General features: G+C 41.4%; 1 protein-coding gene across 3 annotated transcripts in view; it reads right to left on the reverse strand.

Moving 5' to 3' along the window:
• Positions 1-24,870, reverse strand: part of pex5la (peroxisomal biogenesis factor 5-like a) — a 185,769-nt gene that overhangs the window by 51,561 nt on the left and 109,338 nt on the right. For all 3 annotated transcript variants that reach the window (XM_080185633.1, XM_080185632.1, XM_080185634.1), the window contains 2 exons: positions 13,643-13,754; positions 5,513-5,722 (listed from right to left, as the gene is read on the reverse strand). In XM_080185633.1, the coding sequence (XP_080041759.1) occupies positions 5,513-5,722; positions 13,643-13,754 (322 nt within the window). The remainder of the gene's footprint in view (positions 1-5,512; positions 5,723-13,642; positions 13,755-24,870) is intronic.

The following is a 24,870-nucleotide window of genomic DNA, read 5'->3' on the forward strand; positions in this document are numbered from 1 at the left end:
CTTCTCCCCTATGTATTCCATGAATGGTATGCTTTGTCTGTATAGCATGCAAGAAACAATACTTTTCACTGTATCTCAATACACGTGACAATAATAAATCAAATCAGGAACTTCTTTCTATCATTCCGTTAGACAACCACAGTCATTTTTGTTAGTAACAAATGAGCTGAATTATGTTATATATTCCTTGATAGGAAACTGTTTATGATGATAGAAAATTGACAATATTCTAAGCAATTTCCTGATAATATTTGCGATAAATAAAAAGGCTGCCCATCAATCAATTTTCCATGACATAAGAACACTGTAGCAATATTGGCACAGTTGCATCACACACTGTGAATTACCATTGAAAAAAAAACAGCATAGAACTACCAAGGTTAACAGTAAGGAGTATAGGTTCTTTAGAAAACCTCAAAAATTAGAATCATAACAACTTTTGCAGTAATAGTGGATAATGCTGCATAATCTAGCTTAATCACCCCCTTTACTTACAGATACTTCATAAAAACGTACATGTACCATACATTTTTCACAGCAAAAGACAACAAAATAAAAAAGAATCTATATGGCATCAACTCATCATACTGAAAGAAGACTTTTTAATGATTATGTTGACAAGGTGAGTTGAATGTTGCTCTCAATGTGATATGCTTCACACACACACACTATAATCAGAAGCGCGTGTTGACAAAAGATGAAAATATTCATTGGAGAACAAAATGAAAATGTATTTAATAGGACCATTGAAAATGTCTGAAGGAACTCCAATATGATTAACAATGGAGTAGAAACTGATTCTAAGTATATCTGCTTTCCAGAGACCAAAACAAAAGAATCAACTTTGGGGTGTGACACCCAATGCTTGAACGGAGCTGTATAGAGGCTTTGGCAGGCATTCTAGACAATTGTATATGTGATAATTAGGAGGCTTGAGACTGCTGGGGCTGTCTGTAAAATTTGTTAATGATGTGCTGAGCTGGTCCAACTCTGAATTCTTCAGCGTTTCCCAACTGCTCTCCTGACTTCACAGCAAAGCCAATCATCCCACCCTCTTCCTGTTATTCATTACCAGTGAGGCAAAAAAGTCAGATGTTCACTATAAGCAATACACAAGGTGTACAGAGGCATGGCACGTTCTAAAAGCTATCACATAAAATGTTACTGAAGTCCAAGGCTCAAAGCTTAAGACACAGTTTCAGAATGAAGGGTCAGCTCTCATTTAAGACAAGAGATGAGGTGGAATTTCTTCTCCCAGAAGGTCATTTATCTTTGGAATTCCTTGTCCCAGAGAGCAGCGGAGACTGGGACATGGAATATATTTGAGGCTCAGTAGACGGATTTTTGATTTACAAGGGAGTCAAGAATTTAGGGTGGGGTGGTTTAGTGTTGCACAGGCAGAAATGTGTAATTAAGGCCACAATCAGATCAGCCACAATTTTAATGAAAGCAGAGAAGGCTGGAGGGTCCAAATGACTGCCTGGTTCTATTTCATGTTCTCAGTTTTGGTGCATGTGCCACTCAATTCAGACAAAAACGCCATTGAGGTCCTTTGACATTATAGACATCAGTGTTACTCAGCTCGGCACTTTCTTCAGGTACTGTTCAGCCCGCCTGCCCTGAAGATCTTGCTTCGATCAATCAAAGCCAAAAAAGGAACAACCACCAGGACAGTGGCAGCAGGGCACTAAGTTCAAAACATTCTATTTCAGGTTGCTACATTTTTGTCTCTTTTCAGTGGGAGATCTGAAAATTCAGCCCCATATAAAACTTCAATAACTCAAAAAGTGAGGCAAATGCAAAGTGAATCCCCTTCAGAAATAACACTTTTTCATAAAATTAAGCTTTTGGAATTTAACTTCCAGCAGAGTACTTGGAGAAATGAACGATTAAAATATCTCTGGCTGCAATGTCAACATAGTGTGGACCTATCCAATTACTGGCCTTCATGCCAGGTGATACATCACACACAGTGGAGTGGTGTTTAAGCTCCCACATCACCCAGTTTGAAGGCGGGTGCCTAGTGCTGGCCTACCTGCTGCGTTTTCTCCCACCCCAAACTGTCTGAAAGTTAGACTGACAGGGAAGATGTTGGGCAGACAGCGCTCCCCCCCCCCAGGCTTACTGGGGTGCTTAAAGCTCATTTACCCTGCTGCCACTGGTATTTCGTCTGTAGCTGGGGGCAATCCTGGCAGTGTTAGTTATGTGAGCTGGCGTTGGAAAGAGAGTGAGGGGTCCGCATGGGCTTGCCTAAGGTATCCTCTCCAAAAGGTCATTCTTCCCTTTAACCCTTCCTCCTCTCTCTCTCTCTCCCCCCCCTCCACCGCCGCCCCAGTTTGTTGAACTCAGCTCCTCATCCTCTTCACTAAGCACAGACTCCAGAGTTATCCGGGCTCCCTGGCACGTTGGGGCTGCCTGTGGATGCAGCAGTTTCCAGCATTTCCACTGGCACTGGTGGGACTACTCTCTTGAAGCGGAAATTCTTCCTGAATAGGGACAGAAATCTTGCCTTAAAACAATGAGAGCAGTGCACAGTTTTAAATTGCTACGGGGCGGCTGTCGGGACTGTGGGCATGTTCCTTCCACTCCATTGACAGCAGCATCCCACAAATCTTATCTTAATCTAATTGCACATTACAGCAACAGACAGCCCTCATATCTTTCTTGGAATTTCCAATTTTCTTGAAATCAGGATCAAAGCTGTTCCTCAATAAATAAGTCTGTTCTTGCAGATTTGGCGACTGGTACTCCATCAGGGAATACATTTATAACAATGCTGATGGTATGCTGGTCTTTACTATTCTCTAATTTCTCAGCCCATTTAATTTAATTTATATGTAAACCTTGCACTTAACCGCTTTTGCTTTTATACTCCATCAGAACATGCACATTTTACACCTTGTTGAGATTGGTTTTCCGCACATCTAATAATGCGTAATGGGTTTTCCATTGATACTGGAGTTCATGCTAATTTCTCTGGCTTCCTTTTATGTGGCTGGAATTGCCATCTAATTCAAACTAATGGTGACCACAGAGTCTGCTTTACGGGAGTCGGCTCATATATTTCATTCCATTGTGAGGTTACCGAGACCTTTTGCTCATTTTCCATAATAAAAATAGCATGAAATATTGATATTCTGGTGGGTGAAATTAATCACATCAATGGAATGAGGAAACATTCACAATCCATCACTGTCACTCCACAGAGCACACTTCCTCTGAGAGAGTAAGCAGTAAGGGGGAGTCCATGTCAATCTTACCAAACTGAAAATGATTCATCATGAAGGGGAAAGGCAGACTGTTATTTTCAGGCAATATAAAGCATTATATATTGCATACATGGTGTTTTTCTGTTAATATTAGTGACAGAGACACATTCAAAATATTGATCAGGATGAACAGATAACAACATTGAACATGCAAAGATGAGGAAATTGAATTTCTACAAAGAGCTAGGGGATAGCAGAACATTTTCACAGAGGCAGTGGCCCCCCCCGCTAGCTGCCTGAACATTCAGGGGCGAGCCCGCCCACGTCTGCCTGGGAAGCCATGACCAGATTTTACAATTGACAGGCTGTTAATGGTCTGAGGTCCTGCCAATGCTGCTGACCTGCCAGAGTGCTCGCCACTGCTGGGGCTGTAATGGTCCCCAGTGAGGAACAGTGATTGAGGCTGGATCCCGAGGTAATTCGGGCAAGCTTGGAAGATAATTACTGTTGAGGTGGGCTTCAATTGGGGCTCAGGATGCCTGAAATGTACCTGTCCTCACCACCAACTTCCCTGTCACCCCGAGGCAGCAGACAGGCTGCCAGTTAAACCTTTAAGTTGCCCCCATCATGCTGCATGGGATGGGACTGGGAGGGGGGACTGTGGTGTAGGCAATGGGCATGCTACCATCGCTGTGTCACGCCACTTTATGTCTCCCCAACCCCTCAGCAAGTCTATAAGCCCTTTCCCATGTCTGGGGAGGAGTGATGGGCAGCATAAATTTCTGTCCAAAGAAACTATGAATTTGCCTAATAAGGTCTGAATGGAAAGTTTGAATTGGGGATGTCAAGTACCCATTGGGTTTCCTATAATAAATATATTGTTACTTGTTAGGTATGCCCCTACGGACTGAGGGTGCATAAAGATAGGCTTGATGATTTGAACAGTGGAGCACTTTATTAGAGCTGTGCACTGTTCACAGACAACTCTCATACTACCCAACTAGGCCCCAACACTGGGAGCAGCCAATTGCCCAAGGGTCGCCTGACCAGCATTCTTAAAGGGGCAGTCTGCATCCAAAACCCCAACACACAGTATATACATACATCACACCACTCAGTGCATGCAGTCATAATACACATTAGAAAAACATAGTTTGGCAATTTTCAGGTCAACGACCTCTTCAAAAATTCTGACGATATATCATCGATGTTGCCAGACCTTGGGTGGGATTTTTCAGCTCCACCCACTAGTGTGATCACCAGTCCTGCCGAAAGTCAATGGGCTTCAGCTAGGCTGCCAAATCACCCATGGCAGGTCAGGCCATGACAGGGTTGGAAAATCACAGCCTTTGTGTAATTTCCAGCATCTGCAGTATTTTGCATTTTGCTCTTAATTTCTGCTATTCATTCCACTGTTTATTTGTTCCACCAGAAATGAATCCACTCGTTAAATATAATTAACGTGTTGCATTGGAGAGCTGTAACGTTCTCAGGGTACTCAAGCAAGAATGCATGAAACACAGATCATTGCCTTCAGTATTACCAACTAAGTTTCAGAAATGCTGAAGTTATATAAACCCCATATTAAAATCCAATTCTGGAATTTAAACATGAAAGCTAAGTTCTCAATGCTATTTGTTTTATTGGCAAGTAAGATTTGAAATTTTCTTCATATTTGAATATTTAATTATGAAAAAAAAACTTGGTTAAAAAAGTTCCAAAAACAGAAGTCCTATAGCTGATGGAAATTCAAAAAAATTCAGAATATGTTGGAATCTGAAACCCCCAGGAGGTCAGTCAGCACGTGTAAAGTGAATAGGCAAGTTATGAAATAGCTATGCTTGAAATTTAACTTAAATTTAAGTTTATTTATTCGTATCACAAGTAGGCTTACATTCACACTGCAATGAAGTGATAATCCCCTAGTCACCACACTACAGCCTGTTTGGGTACACTGAGGGAGAATTTAGCATGGCCAATGCACCAAACTAGCTCATCTTTCACACTGGGAGGCAATCGGAGCACCCAGAGGAAACCCACGCATAGGGAGAACGTGCAAATTCTGCAAAGACAATGACCCAAGCCGGGAATCAAACCTGGGTCCCTGGTGCTGTGAGGCAGCAGTGTTAACTAGTTGCCACCATGGTGCTCCTGTAAATTGACGACTTGTGTGTTACCTCTTGCTCACTTAGTGAAAAGTCTTTTGTAAAATTTCAACATTTTTCCAGATTGGCTAGAAAACCTAAATGTTGTTAATGTCTACAGAATAACAGTCAACTACCCAGGATTTATTCTGTTCATACCAGCATCCAGGGATGGTCTATGTGGGGCTTTGACATTCTGAATATTTTGTTCAATTTCAACTTTGATTAGGTCAGTGTCGTCTTGCTCTTTACGAAAGGAGGCAGGTTTCGCTGCTTCATTCCTTGATGCAACATCCGATTTCTTTGTCTTGCTGCTGCTCGTCATAGCTGGCTCTGTAAGGTCCAGGAGATCCAAAGCTGGTGACAAAACTGTAAAATTAAATGGTGTTATTAAAAGCAAGTGGACAATAGGGTAGCCTTAGTAAACTTAATTTACATTTTCTGTGGAAATATTTAGTCATTTTTGTCCCCTGGAGGATTAATTTACAGGAACAATTTTCTGACAGCACTTCTTCCAGTAGGGATTTCTGTTCATTAGCAAGACACAGGCAGATTTTGTATACAATTATCATCGGAAATGACTGGAAAACTGAGAACAGTTATTCCTAACCTTCTGATCTAAGTTGTTTGTGGATGAGACTCTAGCAGCAGGAGGTAGGAAGAGTACCAATTATCAATGATTGTTTTGCAAAAATTAGGATAAATTAAAATTCTGCATATAAGCAGGTCACCCATAATTAAATTCAGCAATAAATTATAAATGTGATTTGGTGATATCACTCTACCAGTGGAGAAGCTGTGATCAGAGGACTGTGGGACAGAAAAAAAGGTTATAACTTGATTCTTCAACCTATGCTTCCTGTAATTATAGATTCTCGAAGCATTATGAAAAAAGAAACAAGTTAAATACTTTTTTTTAAAAAGCCTAAAAGTTTTACCTAAGTTATTTTCCTGATTGTTTAGAGGAATGCATTTGTAAACTATGCTTTCATCTTATCTACAGTTTCATTATAACTACAATTTCATGCTTGCTTATCTTAACTACAATTTGTTTTCTTCATCACCGACTCAGCTAGCATTTGTTGCTCATTCTAATTGCTTTCAAATTGAGTGGCTGGATAGACCAGTTCAGATGCATTCAAGTGTCAACCGCATTGCTGTGAATCTGGAGTCACATATAGGCCAGATCTGATAAGGGTGGCAGATTTCATTCCAAAGGTATTAGTGAACCAAATGAAATTTTGACGACAAATGTTTCATGTTGATTATTAAACTTTTATCTGATTCTGCCGTGGTGGGATTTGAACCTGTTTCCCTCAGCACCATCCTCAGCTTCTGGGTTACTAGCCCAGTGATAATACCACTATGCCACCATTGCTCCTGATGGTCCTCTTATTCTAACTGCAACTTGTACTCATTGTAAATCTGCAGTATAATAATGCAATTATTGAAATATCCCCAGCAGTAAATTGTCTGAATTTACTTTCTCCCTCAATCCTATCAGCTGTTGAGGCAAAGAGCTGAAAAGAGCTGGAATTTCTCCTGTTTCCAGGGATGAGGGTTGAAATTAGTGATTAGCCTGCACCCAGTTCCATTGAGACACGAAGTCTGCAATCTTCATGCTGCCTCCTGATTTGAATGATTATAATATTTCACTGAGGTATGACCTGCTGCTGACCAGCTGAACAGGCAGCCCAGCAGCATTCATGGCTAGCATATGTTCCAGCTACCTACACCTCTTAAAGGCAGCCTGCCCCTTTTAAGGACAAACTATGCTGATGACACAGAAGCCACTGCTGCACCGCCTGCAATAAAAGCAGGTCTCAGGAGAAGGAAGAAATGGAGCAAGGTAGCAAGAGAAAGGGGCTAGCAAGTTCTCACAGGTCTTTGTCAAGAGATGAAAAGGAAGAGAGGCCATGTTTCTCTGAAGGGTAGGAGATCCACCCCATCCCAACGCTCATCCTGAGATGGAGGAGAAGCAGGTAGACAATGGAGGTCAATTCTTGTAGTGTGGCCCGAAGGACCTGGAAGTAATACCTGTAGATAATTAATGATCACATACAGCCAATCAAGGTCAGTAAATGCACCTTCACATTAGCTCTACTACCCACCATGCCATCAGGCTCTCATGCTGCTCATTATACTGCACCCAAATCATTCAGTCACAAGCACTTAGACCTAATATCCAGACATTTCACCTTGTCCTCACACAACCACCAATGATGCCAGCCTCATATGATCTTTCACAGCCTCAAAATACCTCCAGCTATTCCACCATGGCAGGCATATGGCTCAAAAACATTGCAACACCTTCAGTGATATTCATCCCTCTCTCTTGCAAGACAATTAGGCCCCTAGTTGCAGGGGATAGCACAGAACCAGAACAGGAGAGGCGTATTTGCATTTGCTTCGAAATTTCTGTCCATGATTAATCCACGTACGCCATCATGGAGTGAGAAACATTAGCTTTAGTTTTTGAAGTTATGCATTTTCATACCTATCTATTTGACAAAGGATTTGTGTTCAAGACCCACCACAAGCCATGGGAGGTGTTTTACAAAAACTATTGACTATTGCACCATCCAATGATAACCGTTACCATTGTGGGATAAGTGCTAGCCAGATAACTTGATGGTCAAATTGAATACACTTAGCAGATTGCCTAATCCAGTGAAAACTGCAGATGTACTCTCAAATAAATAAGTTGATTTCTTGACATTGAACTTGAAGATATTCTCCAAATTGATCAGGTACATTTTGTGCAATGCTAGCAGCTACAAGAAGAAATGGCGATAGATTCCACATAAAAGAAACAGTGGAAACCATTGTTAAAGGACAACCTGATTTAATTCAACCTGTCCACGAACACATTAGAGCAGATTGGCCTTATCTAGACAAGCTAGGATTTCCTGGGGAGTCATTTTTAATGGCAGGTAAGATATCACACTGGAATCTTTATGATCTGATATTCTTCAACAACTCACAAATGGACATAGATCGGACAGGAAGATTCACAAGAGACACAATCCACTGGCCAGGAAATGAACAATGACGTTGCAGTTATCATCAAGAAGCAAGAGGCATGTCAAAGGTTTATGCCAAGTCAGCATAAAGAACCACAACACTTATTAGATTTTAAGATCAACAAAAACACAGTAACTTTTACCACATGCTACTTTTATGTGTACTGGGGTCACTTCTCAGGTAAACCAACTTTGCTTTTCAAACCAGGCTTTCTTCACACTCTGCCTGTTGGCAGATAAACAGCTATTTTTGCTGTTGGTTGAGATTTTTTTGAAAAGTTTACTTGTGTACATTTCAGTATCTCCTTAAATATGTTTTACCTTTGATCTTATCTGATCAAATTTCTTTAGAGCTGCAGACGTAATTACCTTCACCTCTTTGTTTTAGATTTTAGAGTTTAAAAGCAAAGTATCCACCTCACTTACGATACCTTTCCTTCACACCTTGCATCTCTTCCTCTGAATCCTAAGCAACCTATTCGAATCTATGTATGTTCTATACCCATTGTTACTAAATTACCTTGAGTAAACATGTTTGCAGTGTTGCTAAACATATCAAATGTACAGTGAGATTTACACATTCACTCTGCCCCCCTCCCTTAATTATCATACTCATATATTCTCACTGCTTAAAATATATAACCAGAACATTACATTCAGAAAATAATCCAATTGATTAGATTCCCCTGATATTTTCATGACAACCTACAATTACCCATTCTACTCTCTCAGAAATTAGACAGCAGTTTTTAAAACTACAAGAGAAGATGATCAACCCACACAATCAAAATGCAGGTACAAAATTGCTAAATTTACAGTTGGGACAATGGTTCGCATCCAGGGTCCCACAGTTGGGTGGCAACTGATGGAGGTGATGAGGATTTTTTCACTCATTACACAAAGGCACAATGGTGAGATGGGATGTAACTAAGGACAAATCAGGTCCGCTCCAGCTCCTCAGCCACTATACGGTCTTAGTGCATCTAGGACAAGGTCCTAAATGCAGCCGGAACACCACCTGAAAATGACAATCTCACAAATCACTGTGAGCAATTAAAGAAACCTCCAGACAAGGTTACTTTTACAGGATCTGGGTGTATAAGTAGATTATCTTGACGCATTAGAGACACCCCATGTTTATGACTAACATAGCTTCAAAACCTAAATCCATATGCACCACTTGTGTTCAAAAAACTTAGATGTCAAGTTATTGTCACAATTTTGCGTAACATTTGCGGGTGCAAGTGCACAAGTCCCTGAAGGTGTCGGTGCAGGTGCAGAATGTGATGAGGAAAGCGTATGGTATGTTAGCCTTCATAGGAAGGGGTATAGAATATAAGAGTAGGAGTCTGATGTTGCAGTTGTAGAACGTTGGTTAGGCCTCACTTGGAGTACTGCGTCCAGTTCTGGTCGCCGTACTACCGGAAGGATGTAGAGATCCTGGAGAGAGTGCAGAGGAGATTTACCAGGATGCTGCCTGGTATGGAAGGGCTGTCTTACGAGGAAAGATTGAACGAACTTGGGCTGTTTTCCCTTGAGAGACGTCGGCTGAGGGGGGATCTAATAGAGGTCTATAAGATTATGAAGGGGATAGATAGAGTAAATGGTGGTAAGCTTTTTCCGCTATTAGAAATGGATAGAACGAGGGGTCACGGGCTTAGGGTGAGGGGGGCTAGGTGTAAGACAAATATTAGAGGGCAGTTTTTCACGCAAAGGGTAGTGGGGGTGTGGAATGCACTGCCGAGTAAGGTGGTGGAAGCAGGCACGCTAGGGTTGTTTAAGAGTCACTTAGACAGCCACATGAGCGGTCTACATATAGGGGGATATAGCAGGCCTTACTAAACATTGTAGGCTTGGGATTACGTTTTTGCCTCAGGGATGTTACAGTCTTTGCCTGTTTAATAATGAATTTTTTTTGTCTCCACAGGCATTTAAGTCCACCTTGTTGACCAGCAAGGGGCATGCATGCGGCAGGTTGTAGTGGGCTGCTCTTGGACGTTGCTTCGGGAGTTGCCTATTGCTTCATGTCGTTAGTGTGCCTAAACTGGACCATCTCGAGGGCAACATGACAGCTCAGAGACTATCTCTGTTGCTGTGCGGACACATGGATTTGGGCCTGTGTCTGTGGGAGTTTGCACGTTCTCCCCGTGGTTGCGTGGGTTTCCTCGGGTGCTCCGGTTTCCTCCCACATCCCAAAGATGTGCTTTTAGGCTGATTGATTGGGTAACAAATTGTCCCTATATTGGACCTCCCTGATCCTCGCACATTAGGCGTAGACTAAAATCAAGAATAGGTCACTGAGACAATGGGACGGCGGCGCAGGCTCGTTGGGCCGAAGGGCCTGTTTCCCGTGCTGTGTTGTTCTTTGTTCTTGTTTGTATTTTCTTTCATTATAAATTTTTATTTCCATATTTACACTTGCCTGTGTAAATTTGTAGGATAACAACTTCCAACAATGGGAAATGCTGCAGCACCTGAATTTCAGATCCCACAACTCCTCAAATGTGCAATCCCCATGTCACTGCCCTACTTCTCAAATTGTTGCCAATTTTGATTCTGATTATAGTCATCATAAACATTCAGAATATTAATGAAAATTAGGTTAGACTGTTTTACTTTAAAATGGTGGCCTGAGTGTACCTGGTCAAATTATGGCCAATCCTCTACCTTGCTTCATTTAAAGACAGCACTGTGCCTGGCCTCCCCATGTCGTAGGAAATTGGCTCATAACATACTAAAAGTTTTGCATTTGGTGCTACAGTTACTTTCTGTGACACATTTCCTGTCAAACTTTGATGGTGACCCTCCTAATGTTTTATAAGAGCAGATCCACTAACTCCATGTGAGCAGTGCCATAAAATAATAATATACATGTATGTATTAAAATGTGCAAAACATATGAGAGTACATATGAAATGTACACATCCAGTTGCATACCTTTTGTGTGTGTAAACATTCACTCACTTGCGAGATAACTAAACTGGTTAAATGCACATTCTTAGTTGACATTTAAAAGGACCTTCAGAATATAATTCTTCTTTGCTGGACGATGTCCTGGGGCAACATTTGCATTGAGACAGTCATCCTTTGAACATAAAAACTTCATATGATGCAAAACATATTTCTATATTAGTGTCACACCCAGGTCAGTTCGAGAGGACAGAAGGATAATGAATTAAATTCTCCTAATGGAAGTTGGGGGTGGGGGGGGATGCAGGGGAGGGAGTGAGGGGAAGATCATTAGTGAGTATCGCCAATAAAAGGCAACAAAGTTAGACTGGTCCAATTCTAAGGCACAAGAGCTTGTTGAAAGAGGTAACTGAAGGAAGATTGGATGATCTCAGGTCAATAGATAGAAAGGGAATGATGCTGTGGGATGACTTGAAATTAAAAATAGGATGATCTCTGAACAACTGAAGAGAAAAATGCAAGGCCATGAGGCATGGAGAAATGAGCAGAGGAACTGACCTTAGGTGGATCACCAATAGTATTAGAACAACACTATTGCAGAGGTCATTGAGCTGCTTGTGTGTGTGTTTTGGTCAACATTCTAGTGTTCGTGTGACCAGATGATACAACCTTAACTACTTTTGTCCATGGAGTAAATAAATGATCTATACTATACTACTTCCCATAAAATCTAAAGAAAACTGAAGAGTAAACAATAAACCAATGGAGAAAACCTGCAAAGCTAACACCTTAATTATTCATGAGCCAAACCAGATGTGGACCTTTATTTTTAAATTAGATGCCCTATTAATGTCACTTCTCACATGCTTACTGACACACTTGTATGGGTCATGTATCCGTATCCATTTTGTCGCAGCTTGCTAGGATTAAAAATATCTTAGTCAGCTTTAGCTCAAAAGTTACGTAGGTCACATATAAAAAAGTATGTGTGTGTGTGTGTATACACACATTTTTACATTATGTGTTACATAGTTATGAAAGTGGCTTTCAAGTATATTGCTTTTGCATTTTATTTATAAGGAAAGGAAAACGAGGTAGGTGGTTGCGTAGTGGTATTGTCATTGGGCAAGTAATCCAGAGACCCAGGGTAAAGCTCTGGGGACTTGAGTTTGAATCTCACTAATAAAAAAAATCTGCAATTGAAAGTTAAATAATGACTACAATTGTCATAAAAACATAAAATCTGGTTCACTAATGCCCTTTTGAAAAGGAAATATGCCATCCGTACCTGTTGTGGCCTACATGTGACTCCAAACCCACAGCCATGTGGTTGATTCTTAAATGCCTTTTGAAATACTGCTCAGTTCAAGGGCAATTAGGAACGGATAATAAATGCTGGCCCAGCCAGTGACGTCAGCATCGCTTGGATGAATTTAAAAAATGTATTATGACTGACTAATCCACTACTGCCCATTTTGCAACCTCATCCGAGTTCATCCCAGATTGTTTTGTGATTAGAGACTTTTGAATGAGGTTACATAGATACAAGATTAAATGAAAGCAATTTAAGACAGGGACCTTTTTTTTTTATAGGGGCCTGTGAGGCTGAAAACAGCTTATTGGGACACTCATTGAAGATGAATTATAAGAGATTTATGACAGAATATAAGGCTTTTTTTTTTATACTTAGAGGATGTGGAATGCATCAATAGAATTAGTGACTAAAATTGAGGACATGGGTAATATTCTCTGGTCCTGCCAATGGCTCACTCTCACTGCAGGTTTCCCGGGAAGGGGGCAATGGATTCAATGGGAAATTCCGTTGACAATGGCAGGATCAGAGATCCTACCGCCAGCCAATAGAGGAGCTGTCGAGAAACATGTTGTGAATCAGGTGGGGGCAGAGAATCCCACCCTATGTCGACGTTTAAGAAGAGATTGGAAACGGCAATATAAGGATAAGGATATGTGAACAGGCAGGACACAAGGTTGAGATTGGCGCAAGTGGAGGATAAACACCAATACAGGTTGGTTAGCCTGAATGCCCCATTCCCGTAAGCAGCCTCCATACAATTTATTTCTGAAAAATGCTATTTTACTGTCAAATTATATTCCAAATAAAGACACAGAAATTCAACAATTTGAGCATTCATAGTATAAAAACCACAAGTATCACACTACAGACACATTCCAATTTTCACAAGAGTTAATTCCAATTTCTGTCAATATCTCTCAACTCTGCTGCATATTAATCCCTGGTAAATCACAATTACACTGGGCTGTTATCGGGAAAAATCTTTTGAAAGTATTATTGAGCTCAGTCTCTTTCCTTTGAAATACTTGGGTTAGTGGTCACCTGCTGTGTTAGATGTTGGTGTACGTGAAACTCTGTCAGCTTTTGCTTCGAGTAGGAAATCATCAATCGAGGGGCTCAGGAGGGGTCGACTCTCCTGTTGTTCATTCACCAGCTAAAAATAGAAAGAAAAGAAGCAGTCACACAGGGGAAAGATGCAGGGATGGGCTCAACTATAAAACTGTCAATGAAAATGTTATGTCGATATTTCAAGCCAGCCAGTTTGAACAGGGACTCTGGTTTAGAAATGCTGTAATTACAGCAAGATTTTTTATTTTGTTTGACGAATTGTTTAATGAAACTTTAAACAGTACTAAACATTTTTTGGTTCAAATTATATTTTATTTCTGTAAATGCCATTACTTGTTTTGTATTCAGTATTACTATTACAAGTATTAGAACCCAAAGAGTGCAGACAAGGCCATTCGGCACATCGAGTCTGCCCCGACTCTCTGACAGACCATTCTACCCAGGCCCTCTCACCAACCCACCATACCATCCTCATAACCCTACACATTTACCATGGTTAATCCATCTAACCTATACATCTTTGGACTGTGAGAGGAAACTGAAGTATCTGGAGAAAACCCACACAGACACAGGGAGAATGTGCAAACGCCACACAGTCACCCAAGGCTGGAATTGAACCCGGGTCTCTGCAGCTGTGAAGCTATGCTGCCCCTGATAACTGAAGCATAATTTAAGCAAGGTGTACTTATCCATTTGTCAGTGTGAATGGTTGAACCACCAGAGAGCAGAATATGCTCTTCCACTTGGTGCACACATGCAAGCTATTCATGTTTGAAGTCAATGGTAATTGCACTGAATGACTGGCTAACACAATGGAGGGATATAGGCGGCATGCTGGAATTTTTTGTTTTAAATGTTGAACAATTGTCAGAATGTAACCGGTGACAACTTTGCATTGGATGTATTGTGACCAATAAATGTGACAAGCTGTAAGGGTCAGCCTGACCCAGTAAACCACAGAACCAATTACAGAATGATTGATAGTCAGCTGACCAGTTGATTCACTATAAATAAGAACCTGTTTGGAATTATGGAGTGCTTGGAGCGGCCCAGAGTGAGGCCTTAAGTTTGGAGTAATAAAGTTTCTTTATTAAATCCTTTCTTTGGTGGATAAGCTGAAATAAGGTTTGTTATATTTTTTAATCGCCTACATTTGAAGAGTTCCTTCTGATGAAGCAAGAGCAAGGATCACAGAGAAAAAGAATGGAAACTTTTAACTAAGAACAAAGTTGACATATTTTTAGTCATCTAGTTTGCCGCCTGGAGCTTCGTGCTAAGACAAAAATAATTAAAGATAGTCAGCTGAATATTAAGCAACCACCAGGTTATTCCTTAATCATTTGTGGTTTGTTTGCTCTCTATATTGCTATTTTTAAATTGTCTTTTTTTTGTTCCCTAATATTTAGCTTACAATTCAAAAAGCAGATCCATTACTTTTGTGATTGCTTGTATTGACCTTTGCAAAATCCACTTATCTTCTCGCTAAATAGACGTGTTTTTAAGTACAATAATTATTCCTCAACCTGCAAAAGAAACCTCCTGCTGCACTGATGCGATCTTTATCTCCTGCTTCAGCCACTTTGTTGGCATAAATTGTGACTAAATTGTTTACTTTTTCTCAAAGTAGAGAAGGGAAAAAGCAGTAAAGTATCAGCCTGGGTGAAGGCAAAAGTAAGAAGTCTCACAACACCAGGTTAAAGTCCAACAAGTTTATTTGATAGTAAACCCACAAGCTTTTGGGGTTTGCCCCTTCATCAGATGAGAGTTCTGGTCTCAAATAGAGCATATAAAGGCATACACAGTTTACAGAATACTGATTAGAATGAGAGTCTTTACAGCTAATCAATTCTTAAAGGTGCAGACAATGTGAGTGGATTTAGCATTAAGCATAGGTTAAAGAGATGTGTATCGTCTCCAGACAGGACAGTAAGTGAGATGTTGCAAGCCCAGGCAAGTTATAGGGGTTATAGATAGTGTGATATGAACCTACGATCCCGGTTGAGGCCATCCTGGGATCTTGGGTTCATGTCACACTATCTGTAACCCCCATGACTTGTCTGGGCTTGCAATCTCACCAACTGTCCTGTCTGGAGATAATACACATTTCTTTAACTTATGCTTAATGCTATCTCCACCCACATTGTCTTCACCTTTAAGAATTGATTAGCTGTAAAGACTTGCATTCTAATCAGTATTCTGTAAACTGAGTGTGCCTTTATATGCTCTGTTTGAGACCAGAACTCTCCATTCACCTGACGAAGGGGCAAACCCCGAAAGCTTGTGGGTTTACTATCAAATAAACTTGTTGGACTTTAACCTGGTGTTGTGAGGCCTCTTACTGTGTTTACCCCAGTCCAACGCTGGCAACTCCACATCATGTAGGCAAAAGTGAAAGAACTCAGGATCCTACAGTGCAGAAGAAGGCCATTTAGCCCATCAAGTGTGCACAGACTACAATCCCACCCGGGCCCTATGAATTTACTCTATTTAGTCTCCTTGAAACTAAGGGGCAATTTAACATGGCCAATCCACCTAACCCACACATCTTTGAACTGTGGGAGGAAACCGGAGCACCCGGAGGAAACTCATGCAGACACAGGGAGAATGCGCAAACGCCTCACACAGTGACCCAAACTGGGAATCGAACCAGGTGCCTGGTGCTGTGAGGCAGCATTGCTAACCACTGTGCTACCGTGCCACCCCAACTCAGTTTAAGGATGCCAGGGTAAGGACTGCTGGTTAGGCCATATCTCACGCACACTCCAACCACTTGGTACTGAAAATGCGTAACTAGAAGACACAGATTTAAGGTAATTTACAAAGCAAAAACCATAACAGACCATAAGATATAGATGCAGAAGTAGGCCATTTGGCCCATCAAGTCTTCTCTGCCGCTCAATGAGATCATGATCAAAACAAGAGGGGAGGATTCTTAAAATACATTCAGCAAGTTTTACTGAAATTCAGTACTTGAAATGATGGTGGAAGCAGTAATTTTCAAAAGGGAATTAGATACCTAGTTAAAGAGGGGAGGAAATTACAGGGCAATGGACAAGGTACAAAGGAGCGTGTGAATTGAATTGCTCTTTCATAGCGTTTGCACAGACATGAGCTAAAGGGTCTCCTTCAGTGCTGTACAATTCAATGATTCTACGTTATGAGGTGTTTTGGGAAAATTCCATTGGGACATAAAATTTTTAACTAATGTGAAGCACAAAGAACATCAAACCAGATGGTGGGTTAGTGCATCATCATTTTGCCTTTCTGTTCTCAATACAAAACTGTTGATAATACATCAAGAACAAAAGGAACACATCTCGCTAGGTGACAGGATACAAAGTTGAAAAATTCACATTGCAGCAGGTGCTCTCCTTGTGATTGAGATAAACTTGCATAAGAGACTGCGGATGCTCAGGCATAGAGTAGTCATGAGCGCAACTTGTTTATGCCTAACATTTCATGATTTTCAGCACTGCTCTCTCTCATTCCACCTAAATTCCACTGTGATACGAGCATGACTTATGTGGAGAATCTAGTCCATGTTGTTGGTCAGCATGAGTTCAGAAAGCTCTTTCAGGTCTACTTTTCTACTTGACCTCCAGGTGGCAGCAGATATCCAAAATGTTCCATTGTCTGCTGAGCATGAGTATGAAAATGCCCCTGCAACAGAATGGCTTCATCCTACACTGGCTTTTTTTCAGTTCATTCATGGGATGTGGGTGTCCCTGGCTGGACCAGCATTTATTGCCCATTCCTCAGGGCATTTAAGAATCAACCACATTGCTATGGGTCTGGAGTCACTGCTAAGAGAAAAGTCTTTGGAAACAAAGCAAAAGCTTCTATCGCTAGAAAGATGTTTTTATACCAAGAAACCAAGGTAACAGTTATAGTGCAGGACATCACCAAAAGAAAGAAAAAAATTGCATTAAAATTGCACCTGATCATGTTACTAAGCCTGTCCGAATCAGTTTGCATCCAACAAGCAAGGGTGGCACAGTGGTTAGCACTGCTGCCTCATAGTGCCAGGGACCTGGGTTCAATTCCTGGCTTGGGTCACTGTCTGTGTGCAATCTGCATATTCTCTGTGTCTGTGTGGGTTTCCTTCCACAGACCAAACAATGTGCTGGTTAGGCATGTTGGCCATGCTAAATTCTCCCTCAATTTGCCTGAACAGCTGCCTGAATGTGGGGAGTAGGAGATTTTCACAGTATCTTCATCGCAGTGTTAATGTAAGCTCACTTGTGACACTAATAAATAAAAACTTTAAATTGGAGTCACTCTTTGTTTTAGACAAAATGGTATTCAATTTGTTAACAGGATCTTATAGTAATAGTAAATCTCATTTCTCCCCTCGTAATTCATTATTTATTTTCCCTAACATTTCATTTGGATGTCAGAGGTAGGTTCTTTACCCAGAGGGTGGTGAGGGATTGGAATGCCCTGCCTGCTGCAGTTGTAAATGCGCCTAGTTTGGGGGCGTTTAAGACATCCGTGGATAGGTTTATGGATGGAAAGGGATTGGTTTAGGTTAGAAGGTCATTGCTTTTTAATTGGTCGGCGCAACATAGTGGGCCGAAGGGCCTGTTCTGCGCTGTAATGTTCTATGTTCTATTTAGGTGCATTTATAGTGCAACTGCAATGACAATGTCAAAGTCAGATTCTTAAGCACCTAGTGAACAGTTAATCTGTTTTGGTCATCGTGGTTGCAAAGGGAATGATAGGCTGGACATCAGTGAAACTCACTACTCTGCTTTGAAAAAATGTCACGCAATCTATAACTTCCATTTGAACTCCTGGGTCAGACAGACAAGGCTTTGAATAAAATGTCACAAAGACACCTTCAACTCTTGCTCAGAAATGCACTGCACTCCCATTCCTAATCCATATCTTCAGGGTGGGGAATGGGGCTTGAACCAGATGCTACTGAATAAGTCCAGCTGACTGGTCACCATTTTCTCAACTTTTCGACCTTCATCTCACTCGCCCTACTTCATTAGTTAGATCCTGGTTGGGTCGCAGCCTCATTGGTTGGACAGATAACAATTTTAGATGTAACCTCATTTTGATTACAAGCTAAGTTTGGAGAAATTCTGGGTCACTTGCATTTGGGCGTTTTACGTTCCAGGTCAATGACACACAATCAAGTATGCTTGACCTGTGGAAGGTAGTGTAGTGGTCCAGTGTCATTGGACTGCTCTGGAGACACAGCTTCAAATCCCACGATGGCAACTGGTGAAATTCAATTAATTAATAAATCTGCAATTAAAAGCAAGTCTAGTAATGGCTACCGTGAAACTATCATTGACTGTTGTAAAGATCCAACATGGTGATTCTACCTTGCAATAATGTAGTTGGCTCTTCAATGCCTTCTGAAATGGCCCAGCAAGCAACTCAATTGTACCAACCACTACAAAGTTAAAGTGGAATGAAATCAGATGGACCACCTAGCATTAACTAGGCAATGGAAACAATAGCAGCACACCTACCCCCGTCGACCTGGCAAAGTCCTCCTTACTAACATCTGGAGGGCTTGTGCCAAAATTGGGAGAGCTGTCCCACAGATGAGTCAAGCAACAGACAAACATAATGATACCTATGGAATCATATCTCACAGATAATGTCCCAGACACCATCACCATCCCTGGCTATGTCCTGACCCACCAGCAGGCTGGTATACAGTCAGGAGAGAGTTGCCCTGGTAGTCCTCTACATCGATTCCGGACTCCATCAGGCATCAGGTCAAACATGGACAAAGCAACTTCCTGCTGATTAACACGTCGCACCCCCCATTCCCCTCCTCGTTAAACACCAATTGTAAGAAGAACTTAGGGCGTCAAAGGCACTGAATGCGCTCTGGGCTGGTAAACTTCAGCGTTCATCACCAAACGCAACACAGTTGTTGGTCAAATCCTCAAAGACTTGACTGTTAGATTAGACCTGCGACCAGTAACAAGGGAACCAACAAGAGGGAAAAAGCTACTTGACTTCATCCTCACCAATCTATCCATGGCAGATGCATCTGACAATGCCATGACTCATGGCATCTGACAAGTGTATATAATTTCCACTTGAACCAGAGTCAGACAGACATTGCTTTGATTAACTGTCAGAAGGACACTTGGTAGGAGTGACTGGCTGGAGATCTTCACATTGAGGATATCTTCCATGGTGTTGTGAGTCACTACCACTAAATGAGATAGATTTAGCACAGATCTGACAGCCTAGAACTGGGCATCCTTGTAGTGCTGTGGGCTACCAGTTGCACATAAGTGTATTCTATCATATTCTATAATGTCATGATCCAGCATATCTCTCACTCTACCATTACCATCAAACTGGGGATCAATATTGATTCAATGAAGAGGGCAAGACAACATGCCAGGCATAACTAAAAATGAGATGTCAACCTGATAAAGCCTCAATTCAGGATGATTCACTTGTCAAATAGTGGAAGTAGCATGCAATAGCCACAGCTAAGCAATCCCATAAGAAACAGATTAGATCTAAGTTCTGCAGTCCTGCCATATCCAGTTGTGAATGGTGGTGACAGCTGACTGGAAGGGGAGACTCCACAAATATCCCCAACCTCAATGATGGGGGAGCCTAAAACATCAGTGCAAAACATAAGGCTGAAGCGCAATCATTTTCAGCCAGGAATGCCAAGTGGATGAAGCATCTCTGCCTTCTTCAGAGGTCCTCAGCATCACAGGTATAAATTTTATTTATCCCAATGCTCCACATTATTTCAAGAAATGGTAAGGCACTGGACACTGTGAAGATCATGGGCCCTGACAACACTCTGGCAGTAGTACTGATTCTTGTGCTCTGGAACTAGCTGCGGCCTTAGCCAAGCTGCTCCAGTAGAGCTACAGCATTGTCATTGACTTGGCAATGTGGAAAATTGCCCATGTATGTAGTGTACAAAAAAAGCAGGACAAATCCAATCAGGCGTTCCATCAGTCTACTCTCAAATCAGCATTGAAATGGTGGAAGGTGGGGATCAACGAGCTATCGAACAACACTTTTCTTCAGTAACCTGCTCACTGGTGCTCAGTCTGGGTTTCATCAGGGCTACTCAACTCATGCTGTTGTTACAGCTGTATTCAAACATGGCCCTCCTGCATTCTCCATTGAACCAGGGTCGATCCCCTGGCTTGGTGGCAATGGTAGAATGGGGGATATGCCAGGCCATGTAGTTACAGACTGTGGTTGAGTACGATTCTGCTGCTGCAGATGGCCCACAGTGCCTCATGCATGCCCTGTCTGGAGTTGCTAGATCTGTTTGAAGTGTATCCCATTGAACACAGTGGTAATGCCATACAAAACGATGGAGGGTATCTTCTTTGTGAAGATGGGATTTTGTCTGCACAAGAATGGTGCAGTGCTCACTCCTATCAATGCTGTTGTGGAAAGATGCAGTTGCAGGAGGCAGGTTGGTGAAGATGAGGTCAAGTATGTTTTTCCATCTTGTTGGTTCCCTCACCACCTGCCACAGTCCCAGTCTAGCAGCTTTGTGCTTTAGGCCCGGCCAGGTCAGTCTGTGGTGGTACTACTGAGCCACTCTTGTGGCGGTCATCAAGGTCCCCCAGCCAGAATACATACTGCACCCTTGCCACCCACTGTGCTTCCTCCAAGTGGTGTTCAACAGGGAGTGCTGATACATTAGCTGAGGAGGGACAGGATGTGGTAATCATAAGGAGATTTCCTTTCCTCTGTTTGACCTGATGCCATGAGACTTCATGGGATACAGACTTGTTGGTGGCTCACAGGGCAACTCTCTCCCGACTGTATATCATGGTGCTACCATCTCTGCTGGGTCTGCCCTGCTGGTGGAACAGGTCAAAAACAAGAATAGTAATGACGGTGTCTGGAACATTATCTGTAAGGTATGATTCCATAAGCATAACTATGTTAGACTAGTCTGTGAGACAGCTCTCCTAATTCTGGCATAAGTTCCCAGACGTTAGTAAGGAGGGCTTTGCAGGGTCAACAAAGCTGAGTTTGCCATTGTCATTTCTGGTGTCTAGGCTGATGCTGTGATCTATCCAGTTTTATTCCTTTTTGTTTCCTTTGTAGCAATTGAATACAGCTGACTGGCTTGCTAGAGGCAAGAAAGAGTCAACCACATTTAGAAACATAGAAATGAGATGCAGGAGTAATGATACAGCCCTTCAAGCCTACTCTGTCATTCATTTTGATCATGGCTGATCATCAAATTTAATATCCTGATTCCCCCCTTCCCTCCCCCACAATTCTTTGATCTCTGTAGCCCCTCGAGCTATATCTAATCTCTTCTTGAAATCAGACAACATTTTGGCCTCAACTACATTCTGTGGCAGTGAATTCTACACATTCACCACTCTCTGGGTGAAGAAAATTCTCCTCGCCTCAGTTCTAAAAGGTTTACCCATTATCCTCAAATTATGACCCTGAGGTCTGGACCATAGTTTGAGAATAAGGGGGAAACCTTTCTGTGGATCTGGAGCCACAGGCAGGTCAGACTAGACAAGGATGACAGATTTCCTTCCCAAAAGGACATTAGTGAACCAGCTGGGCTTTCCCAACAATTGACAAGGGTTTCATGGTCCTCATTAGACTTTTAATTCTAAATGTTATATTGACTTTAAATTCCACCATCCACCATGGTGGGATTTGAACCCAAGACTCCAGAGCAATGCTCTGGGTCTCTGGATTACTAGTCCAGCGACAATATCACTACACCACCATTGCCCCCTAACAATCTCCTTATTTTGTTTTTGAAAAAAATCACCAAAATTGAAATTCACTTTTTCTTACCCTTTGCCTTTACAAAAATCAACTGTGCACATAATTGTTCTGCAAACAATGTTTTAATCACAAATTTCATTGTACATGGAACACTGTGTAACAGAAGTAAATAGCAATCAAAGTGACAAGTCAGGAAACATTGCTGATGTTTTAACGTTTAGTTGAATCAGTGAAAGTAATTGATCTAAGGAAAGGAATTCATGAATTTATGGTGCTTTTTCTGAGGATATGTGAATCACTGATTGAGAGCACCTTGATATGTGAAAGCATTCTTTTCTGTGAATCTTTACCCAAGTCTTGGTATTGGACGTATGACTCCTTTTGAAGCTCAACAGCAGTTAACCCTTTCTGTAGCTGTCCTAGTTTATGCATGTTTAGTCATTGCAAATGAGAATATTTCACTATTTCAGAAGGAATCAATGATGCATGGAAGTGCTATATCACATAAACTACGCATGAAGTCAGATCTGACAAAACAGATTCTGCTGAGGGTTTAATTTGTTCAATTAGTTGATATTATGAATAAAATACTAATGGAGTGATGATTGACACATCTCCCAATAAGTTGGTCCACATGCACCCAAATTGTGGGCTTAAATTTCATTATTTTATGGGGTCCGTAAATGTCATAAGTTTTTTTTAAACTTATTCATTCCCTGCAATAAAGGTCAGTCTTACAAGAATTCAGGCTGTTATCTCAGTATGTGTCTTCATTATTACATCATTGTGCGTCTACTTTAGCCATTTTTCCATGTGAAAAGATTTGCATATGAAGCAATATAAAATGGGTTTTATGCCAAAGTTTGCCTAAAGGAAGACTGATTCTTGCTGCAGCTCAGTATTTTGGATTGTGGATTCATAGGCAGATGACAGAAACATAAGGGTAGCATTTTAGAGGGCAAAAATGGCCAATTCTCAAGTTGTTTGGTCATTCAGAATGAATATGTTGCACTGTTTCTGAAGCTTTGAGAAAGACTTTAAAATATCAGAACACGAGCAGTTGAAGATTGGAAAGATTGTTCCCCTCGGCAATAGGTAGAGTTTGTGCTCGTGAGTTAGATTACCCAACAGGGATGTGCTACATTTGTATTTCTTTGTTTTGTAACAGTACCTTAACAGAATTTGTATCTATTGTGTCAAATAACTCATCAATTCTATTGTTCTATGTATTTCACCTGCTGTGGGATAAAACAGCTTATAATTCAAGTCAAAATTTGCCTCACACAGTGTTAATTTTGCCTGTTTTCAAAGAGATTGAAGGAGCGTTTGCCTATGCAAATTCAAGGAGGTTTTATTATTACACTCTTGGGTTCTCTACCAGGCTAGTTTTAAGGCAATGGGAGACAACATCCATAAAAGTACATGTTCAGACTGCACCATACAATACATACAGAAAAACTATTTCTTCTTGTGGAGGAATCTAGAGCAGAGCACAACACTACAATTAGAGTGAGACCATTAAGTATTGAAATCTGGAAGCATTTTTACACGTAAAGGATTGTGAAAGGTTAGAGCTTGATCAGAATTGAAATATCAAGTCAGAGACTGATACACTTATCACAGAATATAGACAGATATAATACTTCTATTCACTGTAAGATAGGGTAGGGTAAGGGGGTACAAGTTTAAAACAGAGTCAAGGAGGAACTACTTCTCCCAAAGGTTTGTGAATCTGGGGAATCCACTACCCCAAAGTGTGGCGGATGCTGGGATAGTGAGTAAATTTAAGGAGGAGTTAGATTTTTAATTGGCAATGGGTTGAAGGGTTATGGGGAGAAGGCAGGAAAATGGGGATGAGGAGCATATCAGTCATGATCAAATGGTGGAGCAGACTCGATGGGCTGAGTGGCCTAATTCTGCTCCTATATCTTATGAACTAATGAGAATCAAAATGTGTAAGAACTTCAGATTTTGGCAATCTTTCTTTGGCTTGCATGAAAGAGTTATTGCGTTGATCTTTCATTTTTTGTTTAAGAACATAAGAAATAGGAGCAGGAGTAGGCCAGCTGGCCCTTCGAGCCTGCCCTGCCATTCAATAAGATCATGGCTGTTTAGGCACAAGAGGTTGTGCAATGATTTTAAAATCATTGCCAAATTTGAAACAAATCTTCCGTAGTCGTACAACAATCCTAGGAATGATCACAACTGGTTAATATGAATTTGCTACCTCATAATATTCAGGGTGGCACGGTGGTTAGCACTGCTGCCTCACAGTACCAGGGACCCGGGTTCAATTCTGGCCTTAGGTTGCTGTCTGTGTGGAGTTTGCTTGTTCTCCCCCTGTCTGCGTGGGTTTCCTCCGGGTGCTCTGATTTCCTCCCACAGTCCAAATATGTGCAGCTTAGGTGGATTGGCCATGCTAACTTGACCCTAGTGTCAGGGGATTAGCAGGGTAAATACTTATGGTTACTGGA

Source organism: Carcharhinus amblyrhynchos, chromosome 3 (assembly GCF_965287045.1).
Source record: "Carcharhinus amblyrhynchos chromosome 3, sCarAmb.v2.hapA, whole genome shotgun sequence".
NCBI lineage: Eukaryota > Metazoa > Chordata > Chondrichthyes > Carcharhiniformes > Carcharhinidae > Carcharhinus > Carcharhinus amblyrhynchos.